The sequence below is a fragment of the Schistocerca piceifrons genome, chromosome 1, assembly GCF_021461385.2.
Source record: "Schistocerca piceifrons isolate TAMUIC-IGC-003096 chromosome 1, iqSchPice1.1, whole genome shotgun sequence".
NCBI classification, from domain to species: domain Eukaryota; kingdom Metazoa; phylum Arthropoda; class Insecta; order Orthoptera; family Acrididae; genus Schistocerca; species Schistocerca piceifrons.
In genome coordinates, this window is record NC_060138.1 from 770,443,927 (window position 1) to 770,461,283 (window position 17,357).

Genomic DNA, 17,357 nt, shown 5'->3' on the forward strand with positions numbered 1-17,357 from the left:
GGAGTATATAGAGGGCCTATACAAGTGCGATGTACTTGAGGACAACATTATGGAAATGGAAGAGGATGTAGATGAAGATGAAATGGGAGATACGATACTGTGTGAAGAGTTTGACAGAGCACTGAAAGACCTGAGTCGAAACAAGGCCCCCGCAGTAGACAACATTCCATTGGAACTACTGATGGCCTTGGGAGAGCTATTCCTGACAAAACTCTACCATCTGGTGAGCAAGATGTATGAAACAGGCGAAATACCCTCAGACTTCAAGAAGAATATAATAATTCCAATCCCAAAGAAGGCAGGTGTTGACAGATGTGAGAATTACCGAACAATCAGTTTAATAAGCCACAGCTGCAAAATACTAACACGAATTCTTTACAGACGAATGGAAAAACTAGTAGAAGCCGACCTCGGTGAAGATCAGTTTGAATTCCGTAGAAATACTGGAACACGTGAGGCAATACTGACCTTACGACTTACCTTAGAAGAAAGATTAAGGAAAGGCAAACCTACATTTCTAGCATTTGTAGACTTAGAGAAAGCTTTTGACAATGTTGACTGGAATACTCTCTTTCAAATTCTAAAGGTGGCAGGGGTAAAATACAGGGAGCGAAAGGCTATTTACAATTTGTACAGAAACCAGATGGGAGTTATAAGAGTCGAGGGACATGAAAGGGAAGCAGTGGTTGGGAAGGGAGTAAGATGTTATTCAATCTGTACATTGAGCAAGCAGTAAAGGAAACAAAAGAAAAATTTGGAGTAGGTATTAAAATCCATGGAGAAGAAATAAAAACTTCGCCAATGACATTGTAGTTCTGTCAGAGACAGCAAAGGACTTGGAAGAGCAGTGGAACAGAATGGATGGTCTCTTGAAGGGAGGATATAAGATGAACATCAACAAAAGCAAAACGAGGATAATGGAATGTAGTCGAATTAAGTCGGGTGATGTTGAGGGTATTAGATTAGGAAATGAGACACTTAAAGTAGTAAAGGAGTTTTGCTATTTGGGGAGCAAAATAACTGATGATGGTCAAAGTAGAGAGGATATAAAATGTAGACTGGCAATGGCAAGGAAAGCGTTTCTGAAGATGAGAAATTTGTTAACATCGAGTATAGATTTAAGTGTGAGGAAGTCGTTTCTGAAAGTATTTGTATGGAGTGTAGCCATGTATGGAAGTGAAACATGGACGGTAAATAGTTTGGACAAGAAGAGAATAGAAGCTTTCGAAATGTGGTGCTACAGAAGAATGCTGATGATTAGATGGGTAGATCACATAACTAATGAGGAGGTACTGAATAGGATTGGGGAGAAGAGGAGTTTGTGGCACAACTTGACCAGAAGAAGGGATCGGTTGGTAGGACATGTTCTGAGGCATCAAGGGATCACTAATTTAGTATTGGAGGGCAGCGTGGAGGGTAAAAATCGTAGGGGGAGACCAAGAGATGAATACACTAAGCAGATTCAGAAGGATGTAGGTTGCAGTAGGTACTGGGAGATGAAGAAGCTTGCACAGGATAGAGTAGCATGGAGAGCTGCATCAAACCAGTCTCAGGACTGAAGACCACAACAACAACAACAATTTATTTTGTAGCTAATCACCATTGGTGGTTCATAATTCCGCCAAGAATACATCACCCCTGAATTTCATTGCATATCAGTGCAAATGAATATGCATTTTTGTGAATTTGCAGAAGCTACCATTTTCCTTTGCATTATCCACGAACAATTTGTACTGAATCAGCATTTGCGATTTAGTTACTGCAGCAGATATTCAAACTACCATATTGGGTTGCATCTAGTTTTCCCTTAAAGAGGAGTAACCCTATACATTATCTGTGTCTATCGTAAATAACTTTGTATTCGTGTTTGCAAACAGCTGCAATTAACCTTGAAACGTTTTTAAAAAATAATGAATTTTACCACAGGTTTTTGTGTTGCCTTAATAGAAATCTCATTTTGTGGATTTGCTTCAATTCTCATAGGGAATTAGCAACTTTTTAGCTCAACAGATTAAAAGTGCATCAATGGGCTTCAGTTAAAGCTATTTTTTCACGGCCTTATATTACATTGCACCAGCCAAACTGCAGCCCCACTGTGAATGCTGTTCTCAAATGCAGAATGAATTGTTTGACATTTGTAAGAAGACAGAAATCGCCCTGACTACTGTCAAATAATTGGCAGCTGCTTGAATTGGTGTGTTGGAAGACCTTCAGAGAGTCTTGTATCTATGATACTGGTACCAGAGGTACCTCAAGTATCATTCTCTCTTAAATCCTGTCTCTTCTGCAGAAAGTGTAGGATCCTCATCCACGTGACTGTGAGTGGCATGTCAATGGTAGGTCTAGGTATTCTGTAAAAGGTGAAAAGGGACCGGAGAGGGCTGAGGATGTTATACCTATCCCTCTAACAAACACATCGGATGTGCTCTCTCTTGCTGAAACTGGAACTGAGCCAGTGGAACTCACTGTTTTGGGGAAACACAACAGGGTAGGGGTCCATTAACCATTGTTAGTTCAAACACCTGGCAAATGATGGTAGCCCTTAGGAAAATGGCAGCAAGGGACAAGAAAGGACACCAGGAGCATTCAGTGTTTATGCCTTGGGCCTCATTAGCATGTTCAAAAGGCTATTCCAGTAATGGAACCCTAAGGGAGTGGAATCCTAAGGGAGTGGAACAAGGGGTGAAACTTTTTATAAAAATATTTAATTGCAAAAGCATTTTAAATACATATCTTTGAAAATTGGTTTCTGACTTTTTGGTTAGAGATGAAAAAGTGCATGTTTCACTTTTCTTTTTTTTTTTATTCAACCTGTGAAGGGGTGGAATAGGGTCAGACTAATTCACTGACTCATCATCACCCACCCAAACTGCTAAGGATAGAAATGTGAAGTTTCGAGAAGGAATGAATCTTATACTGTAGGCATTATTTAAGAAGGGATTGTCTGAAATTCCATTCCTAAGGGGCTGAAATAAGAGCTGAAAAGTTTTTTGAAAGTGTTTTGCTTTTAAGGGAATTCTGAAGCTAGAACTACAAAAACTGGTATTTTGTTTCTCAGTCAGAAAATAAAAAAAATATTTGTTTCGGCACTGTGGAAAATTCAACCATTAAAGGGATAAAATAGTGGTTGGAAGTTTTTCTGAAAATAAATAGTTACTAAAGAACTAGTAAGGGATTTTTAAGGCTACATCTATGATATTTGGTATTTGTCTTCTTGGTTGGAAATAAAAAAAAAAAGATACATGTTCATAGTTTCTGGAATTCAACCCCCAAGGCAGTGTAATATAGGATGAAAATTTTTAAGAAAATATTTTCCTACTTTAAAAAAACTTGAAGCTAAATTTATGAAAATTGATATTTCACTTCTTGGTTAGATATAAAGAAATACTTGTTAGGGGATGAAAGTTGCTGTGGAAATATCTCCACATAATGCAAAAGGCATGATTAACAAAAACTTTGGACTCGAGCCACCAGAATCACTTTTTGGTCAAAAGTGCATTTGGAAAAGACCATGTGTATGCTGTGTTAATTAGCGTGTAAAGCTAAGAAGGTATTGGAATTTGTGAACAACATAAAAATTTGATTAAAAAAAAATAGTCCCTGCGGTCTACCTGGGCGAAGCGGTGGGCACATATACAGAGTGTCCAAAATTAATGTTCTAATTTCAAAATAGTGTAGAAAGGGATCCAACTTTTTCTTCTTTGTTTGGTACTGGCTTGCCTTCCGTGTGCCATTGCTGTTCACACAGCCAGTTCTCTCTTCTCCAATGGTTTCTTTAATTGTCCTATATGTAGCATCTTATTTTTCCCCTTGTTCTGCATATTTATAAAGGACAGTCTTGCATTTGTTCTCTAACCAGTCCTCTGTACCCATTCTGTACTTTCTGTCTCTTTCAGCATTTAGACATTTGCATTCTCTTATGCACTTATTAGATTTTTCCATATTGTCAATGAAATTCTCTATTTCGGCAAGAGTAATCAATTCTTGAAAATATAATGTAATTGGATAGATAAAAAAATCCACTCACCAAAAGGTGGCAGGAGAACCCACATACAAAAGATGTTACATTATTCTAGCTTTTGGAGCCAGTGGCTCCTTCTTCTGGCAGAGAAGGGTTGAAGGGGAAAGAAGAGGGGTGAAGGTAAAGAACTGGTGAGGCTTATGAAAAGGGGTAGAGTTCCGAAAGTCACCCAGAACTTCAACTCAGGGGAGACATACCTGACGGGATGATAAGGGAAGACTGATTGTAGGGGACTTAAAGCTTTTTCCTAAACCTCACCAGTCCTTTTTCTTCACCGCTCTTCCTTCCTCTTCAATCCTTCTGCCCGAAGGCTAGCATACTGTAATGCCTTTCATATGTGCATTCTCCTGCCACCACTTGGTGAGTAGATTTTCTTATCTATCCAATTACATTATAAATTCACTACTTCATGTGTTATCTAAGGATTACTACAGGGCTATGCATTTTTGCCTATTACAGCCTCTGCTGCTTTCGCTCTTTCCTCTCTCAAGGCTAGTATATTACTTTCCCTGTTGCAATTGTTATCTAACAATCCATCTGGAACTCTCAGCTACCTCTGATTCTTTCAATTTTTCAGGCCCCCAGATTTTAATTTCCTACCTTTTCATAAACAATACGTTATGGTAAGAGCCACATTTGCCCCTGGAAATGTCTTACAGTTTAAAATTTAGTTTAGAAATCTGTGTCCTACCATTATATACCTCCCGAGAAAAATTAGTTGGAAGGACAATGTAGATTTTGATCCAGTGATTTGATATGCTGCCAGGGGGATGTACTAATATTGGTGTCAATGTTGTCTGCTAACAGGCATCGTAGTGGCATAGCTACAAGAGTGCCCTTTGTGTTTACCCACTCATAAGGAATGCTCACAGCCAGAAGGCTCAGTATTGTGCAAACATGTGAAGCAAGCAGTCAATCATGCCAAGGAGATGCACTCGCCCTTCCTACGGCCAACTGAGCAAGTTTGAAAGGGGTCAAATTGTGGCCTTCCGAGTGGCAGGATGGTCCTTTCAGAGAATTGCCATGTAAGTTGGATGTGTTGCATCAGTTGTGCAATGATGCTGATATAAGTGGTCACGTGAACGTTCTCAGACCTGCAGACAAGGTTCTGGACATCCACACAGCACTGAGACCTGCCAGGATCATCCTGTTGTAAGGGCAGTAGTGAGTGACAGATCGTACAGCTACCACAGCTCAGATGAGTGGGATTGTGAGACCAGACATGTCAACATGAACTGTTGTGAAGTAGTTATTAGCAGTGGGTCTATGGACATGCACACCTCTAGTCCATCTTCCGCTCACACTACAGTATTGACGTCACAGCTTAATTGATGCCATCAGAGGATCATTTGGAAGATGGAATGGCATGCTATGGTCTTCAGCAATGAAAGCAGGTTCTGCCTGCATGAAACTGATGGTCATTTCTATGTACCACATAAATTGAGTGAAAGCTGTCTCATAGAGTGCTTTTGTCCAAGATACACTGACCCCACCCAAGGCCTTATGGTCTGGGGTGTGATAAGCTGTACCTCTTGTCCACATATGATGTTTCTGGAGAAGGTGCTAATCAGCACTTGGTATGTGCAGAATATTGTTAGACCAATCTTTTGCTGTTCTTCCAATGTGAAGGCTAATGTCCTCCCACACACCGCCCATGAAACTCAATGTGCTCTGCAAGATGTGCAGCAACTTCTCTGGCCAGCACAATCTGTGGACTTTTCTCCAACCAAACACACGTAGGATGTGATGGGATATATGTGACTTGTCATCCAACAGCTCTTACAGAAGTACACGAACCAGTCAAGCAGGCATGGCATAACATATCCCAGGACAGTATTTGCCATCTGTACAATTGACTGGGTGCCAGAGTCAGAACCTGCATTGCTGCCTGTGGAGGCTACTTGGGTGTTTCACCATTGGTCTGATACCTTGAACCTCAGAATTGCTTCTGCTATTGATCTGTAAATGTAATCATTTAATGTATTCCATATGCGCTCTTGCAGCAATAAATCTTGAGTAAATTGGAAATGTCTAAAAGGTTGTACTAATTTTTTTTACAGCGGTGTATAATCGGTAGGAAACCTTCCAGGATCCCTAGGGCTCTTCCATAAATATGACCTTCTTAAATGATTCTTAAATGAAGTGGTAGAGACGATTAAATTATGCTCTGCACAAAATTGCGCTAGGCAACTTCAACTTTCTTTTCTTTCCCACAATATCCACGTTCTCTTCTCTTCTCTTCTCTCCTCTCCTCTCCTCTCCTCTCCTCTGTTGTACATGGATGCCAGGTCCATTATAATACAGTTAAGATTGTACACCATATAGTTGTTTTCTGGCGTATCATATCTGTATGGGATTGTACACAGCTGAGTATTTTTAACTTAATACATTGAAAAATTCCTTCTTTTTAACAGTTCCTTCTACCACAAAGGTTAGGCGAAATTATTTGTTTAAATAATGAAATTAATGGATATAGTTATACAAACAATACTTTTGGCAAACATGGTAATTATTTTGGAATTAATGAAGGCCTTGCTCTGCTAATATGTTTTTGACTAGACCCAAATAAGTGCTTTAAGAATCCTTCTTCCAAATGTTTATAATTAGTACAGGATTTATATTTATTTATAAGTCAAAAACAGAAATAATTACTGATTTCATCCTATAATGATTTACAGTAAAAGATATTAACTAGGAATGGTCAAAATAAATTAGTAAATTAATTACATACACGAAACTAAGCACAAAATTAGACCTGGTGCTATATTTCTTAAGACCGAGGCCCAACTTTCTCTTTTATGGTAATGCAGATTATACTCATGCATATTAATGGCAATTACACAAAAATGAAAATAAAATGAATTTAAGGAGGCAGATGGCAAAACAAGACAGGAAGTAAACAGAACCCAGCTTCCTTCATTGCATTACCTCCTCATTGGATTGATCAGATAGATATTGCAAATAGCTAACTGGACAATTCAACGACTCCAAGTGACAACAGAAAGTAGATTCAACATTCTACACAAAAGAATATTACATAGGAAATCTCCTTATCAAAAATTACAGTACATATGTTTTTCATATTTCTACATAGTGAACTGGTCATACGAGAATTCCCATACATAATATTTACATATAGTATATTGTACAATGGCACAAGTTTTATTTTTAATAAAAATGGGCATCTTCATCATAAGTGACATCCTTTTTTGGATATACAAAGATTACATTCTTAGATACATATCACTTAATACAAGTCTTGTCTTGCTTCTAAGAATAAATGATCATGGGTTGTAAAAACTTTAATTGCACTGTGCCTTGCAGTTGATTTCCAGGCATAAAATTTTACTTTTTCAATGTTTATTACTTTTCGCAAGCACTTTTACTCTTTCAATGACCATTAACACATTTTCTCACCAAGTCATCCAGGGGTCCAAGTGGCAGTTAGTAAGGAGGCCATTCTCCTCTGCCACAGTACATGAAAAAATTAGACAAAATACCCTGCTTTACTACACTCACTTTACTTCTAAGTAAGTATAAGGAAAAAAAAATGTTTCACATTAATGGCAAATAATAGTCATTACTTCATAAACAAATACATTACACAGCACTCATAACATCACAGTGATTAGCACTAAAATTGACTATAGTACAAAAGGTGGGGGACTAGTTAAAATTTAAACTCAAGGGCACATTACAGCACAAAAATTACTCTAAGTCATAACTCTACCTCAAACTGGTAAAACTTGAAAGATTTGGATTTCTTTCCCATTTGCAAAATCACTAAAATGCCAAGTTCTGGTTTGAAATTCACAACATTTATGGACTTATATCACCTTAATGTTGAAAATATGTACGTTACCTCCAGCAAAAACTCAAGATGTGAAGTAGCGTAGATTTACTAATCACTACATTATGAAAAAAGAATAGAGTCACCATCACATAACTTAATTACTACTAAAATCAAATTAAAGGGATGGAAGTTATACCAAATCATTTCCCTTCTTCTCCACCAGATTATGATCATAATTTCTCAGAACAAAGATAGAAGTTTTCAGATAACCTATAGATCCGATAATTTAGCATTGTATGACTTGTACTTCTCTAAAATATTTCTCTTTCTGTTAAGCTCTCATTCCCAGCTGCAGTACCATGAACTGCACAATATACACAGTACCCAATGTTGCCTAGTACAAAAATAGATAATCAAGATAGTTACACCACATTTGTTTATGTACAGTTATCTTTTTCATTACTCACTCATGTCTGTCAGCTCCATTATTTTACTTACATTTCTCACCTCATTAGCTAGTGGAGTGTGTTCTCAAAAAATATCCCTACTGCAGAGACAGGCTCCCTAACCGTTAAGGCCCTAACATTATTCATTATTTTATTATTTCATTATTGCTTCATTATCTAATAAATAAACACCTGCTCTGCTCATCCAATGCAAAATTGACTCTACTGAAAAACACTCCGTACTAACAGACCCTTATGCTAAGGCAAACTTAACTCTCATTACTGATCAGACAAAATTATCACTTAGAAATACTATTATTTCACTGTATTCTATTAAATTGCTTGAGATTTTAGCCAAAAGGGCGATATACATACAAATCTTGCTTATTCTTTCCACACACATTACTCTAGGCACCTATGTTCAAAGTTTTATTTCCTTAATGAGGCTGTACCATGACACACTTCTATAGGTAGATAGTTATCTCTGTATGCTGATTGCACTGAACACAGACACTTCTATTATATCACAATAAGACATAGTATTCAAAATGGTTTTTACTGCATATTGCCTGGGATGCTGTACTAATTTCACATATGAGCTGATTACTTCAGATGGTAATTGTAGTTTTCAGGTAATTTGCACCTTGTCCTCCACATATGCTGACACCTTTCATTTTCTGCTTACCTTACCTCTTTTTTTGACAGAAATTCTTTAACCATGATACCAATTTATTTTCATCCAACACAACATAATACACAGACACCACTGGAGAAACCTTTCTAAAATATTCTTATACTAAAGTATCCTGCTGCACAGAATCACATGAAAGTTGAAGATGGAATGTTTCTGATTCACTTATAAACCATATATAGGATAGGAGAAGAGTTTGACTGCCTCAATAAACATGAGAAATGAGACAGACAGCTGGGGTAAGCAGTATCGCCACATAATGTTGAACCCCATACTACCTTATCTAGTTTAAATGGTTTGATCCAGAATTGCCATCTTCTCATCCATTTCTGTTCCTTGAATTTCTCCTACCATTTCCGTGCCCATTCTGGCTCTCCTCCGCCCACTTATTCCTTGAATTTCTACTAGTATTAGTTCTGTTCATCCTATTTACCTGAAACTCTCTCCCTGATTGATTATTATCATCAAAATTCCTTCTACAGTCTCCCACTGGGGGATTCACCCTCTCCATTTTATTAGCGTAATTAAAAAAATCACTAATATCACCCCTTTGGGCAAGTACAAGCAGTTCTCTAACTTTCTGAGCCAACTTAGTTTCTACACCCATAATTATTGATTCACTACCTAGCTCTTAGTCCAAATATTTCAGTTTGCTTATCTAAAACTGACAGAAACCTTTCACAGTACTGTTCCTATAGTCAAATCTCTCCCCTCCCCAAAATTCACTCACAATTCTCAGCTTCTCATCTTTGGAGGAACAGAAATGGATGAAAGGAACAGAAGTGGATGAGAAGAAGGTAGTTCTGGATCAAACCATTTTACATCTGCTGATGTTATTTAAGAATGGTGCACCCCAATATATTAGTGAACGCAGTATTATTGCACCTGCGAGTGAGGGTGCTTTGGTCAACTTATCATGAGATTTTATAATGAGGATATTCTGAACCACTTAATAATACATGCACAAGTGTCCTGAAAGCATTCACATTGCAATGCATTTTACTGTAAAATCACCAAATGTTTTTGTTAAAGGCCACAGAAGGCCAAGTGCAATAATATTGTGGTTGATTAGTACATGGCTGTCAGAAAATGGAAATATTATAGTTTTACTCCTATTCTTGATAATTCTCTTGACTGCTCATTCTGTCAACTGGAAGACTATTCAAAATGGTTATGGGCAGAAATTTTTCTCTAGCTTTTCTGGGTGAATGACCCTAACATTTTTTCTTAGTGGGAAATCAAACATACAATGTTCAGCGCACCATGTAAATCTTACAGTTGCCAGATAAAACATAGTGTTTCATGTACATACCACTTCACCTAATTGTATGTAAAAGGGTACTACCAGATGTCAATAAGCAGAAGGCACACTCAACGAATTCATTAGAAAAGTAACCTACTTCTTGAAGTTCAAATCTTCTGGGTTGTTAAGCCATGTCATATTTCTTCTAAGCTATCAACATTTTGATCCCTCTTCTGATATCATCTTCAGGATCTTGTGGAGTCTACAGTGGGTATGACAAGATCCTGAAGAGGATCCCAGTAAAGGAGTCAAAATATTAATTAATTAATTAATTTATTTATTTATTTAGTGCCTGTATTATCACATTCATGATACTGGACTTGTCAAAGTACAGAACAGTATAAAATATTACATATTTACATCATGTACAAAATCTTAACATTGGTATCAACACATCTTTATAACAGAAACATTATTCTGCTTAACTAGATTATAAAATTATATATGTACATACAGATAGAATAAAAGCTAGCAAAACCCATTGGTTGATTTTACTAAAACTACTAAATACAAATAGTTTAGACGAAATTTGATGTGGCTGAACAACCTAGAAGGTTTTAACTTCAGTGACAATGGCCACAATAACCTGCAGACTTGCACAACCTGCTTCTTGTTAACAGTGCTTTATAAGACACTTGTCTGAGATATTTCTTTGTAAACTTTTCACTGAAAGTAAACATAAAGTATGCCATACTCATTTGTATAATATATTATTTTAATAATTAATTTCATTTTTAGATATGGATAGCTAGGAAGTTATCTTGTGCACATAATTATTCCTGTGTGAAAGACAGTGAGAAACTTTCTTTCTTTTTTTATTAAATAAAAAAAAAAAAAAAAAAAAAACAGGGGTGTCGTATGGGTGCAGAGGCTGTTATGGCATTAATGGAAACATCAGAAGACAATGAGGGAATACTAATTTCTATAACTGGCAACCGCATTGTTCGACTGCCTCTCATGGAGTGTGTTGAGAGAACAAGAGGAGTGGCAGCTGCTATGGGTCAAAAGGAGTGGGATGAAGCTGTCAGATTGAGAGGCAGGTAAGACAATTTGTTGTTCTTCCCTCTACCACAAGCAAGATAATAATTTAAGAAAGAAAAGCAACTGGTCAAGTATAGGAAGTATATGTGCTTGAAAGGATAATTGAACAGTGGAAAATCTAGGATGGGATAATGGTAATATTATGGGGAGAACAGATTGCCATTCACGATATAGCAGAGATGTTGAGTCACAGATGGACACAACAAAGAGGCTATAAAACTTGTAAGTTTTGGGCAAAAAAGGTCTTCATCAGAATTAGACAAAGCACACACACACACACTCACACACACACACACACAAACACACACACACACACACACACATTCACGTAACTACAACTCGTTCACACATGACCACTGTCTCTGGCTGCCGAGGCCAGACTCTTGAATCTGAGTTGTGTTTTGTGGAAGAGAGAGAGAGAGAGAGAGAGAGAGAGAGAGAGAGAGAGAGGGAGAGAGTTTGTGTATGAGGCAGAAGCAAAGACTCGTGTGAAGTTATTCTAGGAGCACTCTCAACATACAACCTTGAGCAGTTGGTTAGAAAACCAACTTGAGATGAGAACATATTAGAGATTTTGGTGACAAACAGACCTGATCTTTTTGAGGAAGTTTTGTGGCTTCTATGTCAGAAGTTTTCTTGTTTGTGGAAGCAGATAAATGTGTCATTAATGAATATCTTCGTAGTCAGCTCCAAACATTCACTGTGGAATTTAAAGGTATTGCTAGAGAAATATGTGCCTAGCAAAAATATAGGGGAAGGAAAGAAGCCACCTTGGTTCAACCAACATATTAGGAAGTTGCTGAGAAAGCAGAGAACTTTGCACAGTCATTTTAAACGTAGTCACTGCCCCACTGACAAACAGAAATTATGCAAAATGCAAGCAGCTGTCAAAAGGTCAATGAGAGATTCTTTTAACAAATTTGAAAGCAATATTTTATCTGCAGATACTAAAAATAACCCCAAAAAATTTTGGTTGTATCTAAAATCTATGAATGCTACAAATAATTCAATACCTTCTCTTGCTGGCAGTACTGGTAATGTAACGGATGATGATAAACAAAAGGCCGAAATTCTAAACCTAGCTTCCAAAAACTCTTTTATGGTAGAGGACTGCAGCACCATTCCTCCTTTCAATTATCAAACAAATGCAAGGATGACTGACATAGTCTTTAGTGCATCTGGGATTGCAAAACAGTTAAGATCCTTAGATGCACATAATTACTGGCCAATTTCACTGACATTGGCTCTGAGCACTATGGGACTTAACATCTGAGGTCATCAGTCCCCTAGAACTTAGAACTATTTAAACCTAACTAACCTAAGGACATCACACACACCCATGCCCGAGGCAGGATTCGAACCTGCGACCGTTGCTGTCGCACAGTTCCGGACTGAAGCGCCTAGAACCACTCGCCAGTGCGGCCAGCTTCACTGATTTGTTGTAGAATCATGGAACATATTTTGTGTTTAGACATAATGACCTTTCTAGACTCTGAGAAGCTCATCTGCAGAAATCAGCATGGTTTTAGGAAACAGTGGTCATGCGAGACACAGCTGACCTTCTTTGTGCAAGATATAAAACAGGCTCTAGATACCATCTCCCAGGTTGATGCCATATTCCTCAACTTTTGAAAGGCATTCAACTCAGTTCCGCACTGTCGCTTGCTCCAAAAAATTCATGCGTATGGTCTATCTGATGACATATGTGGCTGGATAGAAAGTTGTCTAAGAAATAGAGAGCAGTATGTCGTCCTGAATGGGGAGACTTCAACAGAAACAACATCAAGTGTGCCCCAGGGCAGTGTAATAGGTCCGCTGATTTTTACAATTTACGTAAACAATCTGGTTGATGGTATTGACAGTGACATTAGACTGTTTGCCGATAATGCTGTAGTCTACAGGAAAGTAGTATCACAAGAAAGTTGTGACAAATCAATGAGGATTTGCAGAAAATAAATGCATGATAATGACTGGCAGTTATCTCTCAATATTAGTAAGTGTAACCTACTGCATATAACAAAGCGAAAATCCCCATCAATGTATGAGTACAAAATAAATGCCCAGTCTTTGGAAGCAGTGACGCCCGCAAGTATCTGGGTGTGACTATTCGAAATGATCTCAAATGGAACAATCAGATTACACAAGTAATGGGTAAGGCAAACTCTAGATTGCAGTTTATTGGTAGAATCCTGAAGCGATGCAGTCCTTCAACAAAGGAAATTGCTTACTATATGTTAGTTCATCCAGTCTTAGAGTATTTTTCGTCTGTATGGGACCCTTACCAGTTGGGTCTGATTCAAGAGATTGAGAAGGTCCAATGAAGAGCAGCAAGATTAGTGACTGGTACAGTTAGCCATCGTGAGAGTGTTACAAATCTCATAGAAAATTTGAAGTGGGACACACTTGCAGATAGACGATGCACTAAATGGAAGGGGATCCACACTAAATTCCAAAACACGATCTTCACCAAGGATGTAGAGCATATATTATTACCACCAACTTTCAAATCGTGCAATGATCACCATTCAAATATAAGGGAAATTAGAGCTCGTACTGAGGCATTCAGACAGTCATTTTTCCCTCGCATAATCCACGAGTGGAACAGAGGGGGGTAAATATGACTTTGGTGCGAATAGTGCCCTCCCTCACACACCGCTTAGTGGCTAGCAGAGTATATGTGTAAATATGTGTGTATGTTCTATAATTACTATCATGGCTTTTTTTTGCTGAAAAGTTATTTGTTTAACAATATTTTTGTTATGCCTATCTGTGACTCAGTATCTCTGCTACATGAAAGGATAATTGAAATTTAAGATAATGTGTTTTAGGTTCTCTGTGCACATATTTTAATATCAGATATGTTGAATGTTTATGGTTTAAGGAGGATTCAGTCTGCAAAATATCCTTGTATTGAAATTAGAATATTGGAAACATTTCTTTGTATAATTTAAATTGAAAATGTGTAAATAAAAACCTCAGATTTTATGTATGTATCATATCTGAATGTTCATTACTGAGTCTGTACGTAGCAACTCAGTGTACAATCCTTCAGAGGGAAACACATTGTATATACATCATTTCAACCTTTTCTTATTTAACTTTCAACTTTTTCACTGAAGAAACACCTCCTCATTCGTCTTGGATTCACAGTGTTACATAGCTCAGTGGGTTTGAGTCAGACTGCACATTCAAACATTTGGTGTTTGGTCCCGCATTAGTATGAGGATTTTTTTATATCACTTGCTACTCCTTTCACTTCTGACAATGATTTGTTAATCTGAAATATGCCATGTTGCACAGCTGGCTGGAGATACCAATTCATGAACTGGAGGAAGACAGTGATGTGTCAACTCCAATGGGTCAGTGTCATGTAAAACGTTCTGCTATTCAGTTCAAACTTCAGGCTCCATTCAGCATTTCTTTAAACAACAGTTAACATACCAAATTTGTCAGATCATGTTGTTGTAGGTATTATGGGTATGAATGTGTCTCACATATAAATATTAAGACTTTATATCATGCACGATGTCTTCCAGTAAAGATCTTCCACTGGAAATTACTGAGTATTTGTGCAACACTTTCACACTGGAGTAACAAAATTTGCGATAAATATTTCCATGTTTCTTTGATTTTTTTCTATCTCTTTATATGATAACTTACTTTGTTGTAGACTCTTCTTTTCTAGGCTGTGATTTGCTGGTTGGTAAAATCATGACAAATTATTATTCTTGAAGTACCTTCCTTTTAAATATATTCGTTATTAGTATACCCTTCCTTATTCTGGAAATAATTATCCACAGGATTAAATAACAATGTACATTTATTACATGAACTTGTGCAATGTGCTGTTTGGGGGTGGATCCATGATGACTCTAGGAGTGGCAGTGAAAAATTTTTCCAATGATCTGAAGCTGTCATATATTACTATTTGATTGAAGTGTTGATGGAGCTTTTCATTACCAATAGCCAGATTTAGAAAAATTAGAGCCAAGGTCTAAATCGAAAAATGTATGAAATTTTTAGAAAAAAAAAATTTTTAATTTGAGAAATAAAAAATCCATTTTTTAGAATTTGAATAAAATAGTGTTGAATATAATCATTAGAAATTTATCGTGCTTAAATTATAGACGAGCAGTGATTGAAAGATTGTCTTACATGTTAATGCGACACATTACTTTTTTATATTTGGTGAATCCCTCAGTTACATGGTACAGCTTAACATTAATAGTTTTGTAAATGTGGAGCAAAACTAAGCTTGTGAATTGCTCCATATTTATCCGCATATACAGGAGGAGGACAAAAATATGGAAACATCAAAAACACAACACATTATCATGCCTAATATGGTGTAGGAAAACTGTTGGCATTCAAAACAGCTTCCAGTTATCTCGGAATGGATAATTACAGGTCCTGTATGGCTTTCAAGAGAATTTTGACCATTCTTTATGCAAAATAGTGGCAAGTTCAGGTAATGGTGATGGAGCTGGATAACAGTCACACACTCTTTCCTCTATAGTGGACCACAAAGCCTTAATAATATTAAGATGTGTTGACTGTGGTGGCCAGGAGTGATGTGACAATTCATCCTCCTGCTCATAGAACCAGTCCTGGACAATATGGGCTCTGTCAATCTTGGAACACAGCATCACTGTTGGGCAACAAACATTGTGGTGTGGGATGGATCATATCAGCCATAATTTTCACATAATCTTTGGCAGTAATGGAGGACCTTGCAGAGTAACTACAGGGCCCATAATATGGCTGCTCAAATCATTTATGAATGGCCATCATATTTCTCTCTTGGGACATAAACTCATTCAGAAGTTTGAAGCAATGTCAAACAAGACTCGTCTGACCAAATAGCTTTCTTCAATTGTTTAACAGTACAGGTTTTATGGCTTTGGCATCACGTTTTCCCATTATGGACATATACATTATTGATGAGTGGTTTTGAAACTCAGCTCACCCTGCATTTCCTTGCTTATGGAGCCCTCTTCATGCTGTATCGGTGCTGACACGATATGTGAGTCGGACATTCAGCTCTGTTCTGACTTTTGCAGCTGTTGTCCTCTTATTTTACATTAAATTGTTTTCACTGTCCGTCCATCCTGACCACTCAGCACACACTTTCGTCTACATTGTGACCTTGAAGATGACATTCCTGTGCTTTCACTGTATGCAGCATAAATCTTCAAACTCTTGAAACACCAAACACTTCAGTTACCTTGGTTATGGAACCAACTACCATATGAGCATGAAAAATTTGCTCATGTTTGAATGCACTGAGCTCTGACATAATGCACTCAGAGCTACACAGAACACTGTTCTGACCACTAGTTAAACTTATAATGTATTGAGGGCATTGCACAGGTGTTATACATGGCCAAACACTACAGCACAATACAGATATTCTAACATATTTTGCATCCAAAACAGCTACATGTTTAGACCTCTGGATCTGATGATTGCAGTGATGAGACGCAATGGTTACAGCTCTGAAACTATAGAATATTTCCTTTATGCTCTGCTCCAGATATGTTGGAAATTAATTTCTGCATTTTCATGTCTGATAGTCAGAACTTAGATGAGAGACAACACAGCACTTGAAGCCTGCATCAGACCATTTCACTTTCCTTGCAATGATCTACTTTAAGGAAGTGACAAATATAACACTTCATCCAGAATGAACAGTGATATTATAAACTTGTTGTTGTTGTTGTTGTGGTCTTCAGTCCTGAGACTGGTTTGATGCAGCTCTCCATGCTACTCTATCCTGTGCAAGCTTTTTCATCTCCCAGTACCTACTGCAACCTACATCCTTCTGAATCTGCTTAGTGTATTCATCTCTTGGTCTCCCTCTACGATTTTTACCCTCCACGCTGCCCTCCAATACTAAATTGGTGATCCCTTGATGCCTCAGAACATGTCCTACCAACCGATCCCTTCTTCTGGTCAAGTTGTGCCACAAACTTCTCTTCTCCCCAATTCTATTCAATACTTCCTCATTAGTTATGTGATCTACCCATCTAATCTTCAGCATTCTTCTGTAGCACCACATTTCA

General features: G+C 37.5%; 1 protein-coding gene across 1 annotated transcript in view; it reads left to right on the forward strand.

Annotated features, from left to right (window-relative positions):
• The window catches only part of LOC124775011 (ATP-dependent 6-phosphofructokinase-like), a 433,031-nt gene that overhangs the window by 183,626 nt on the left and 232,048 nt on the right, over window positions 1-17,357 (forward strand). The window contains exon 7 of the mRNA XM_047249771.1: window positions 11,104-11,294. Within this exon, the coding sequence (XP_047105727.1) occupies window positions 11,104-11,294 (191 nt within the window). The remainder of the gene's footprint in view (window positions 1-11,103; window positions 11,295-17,357) is intronic.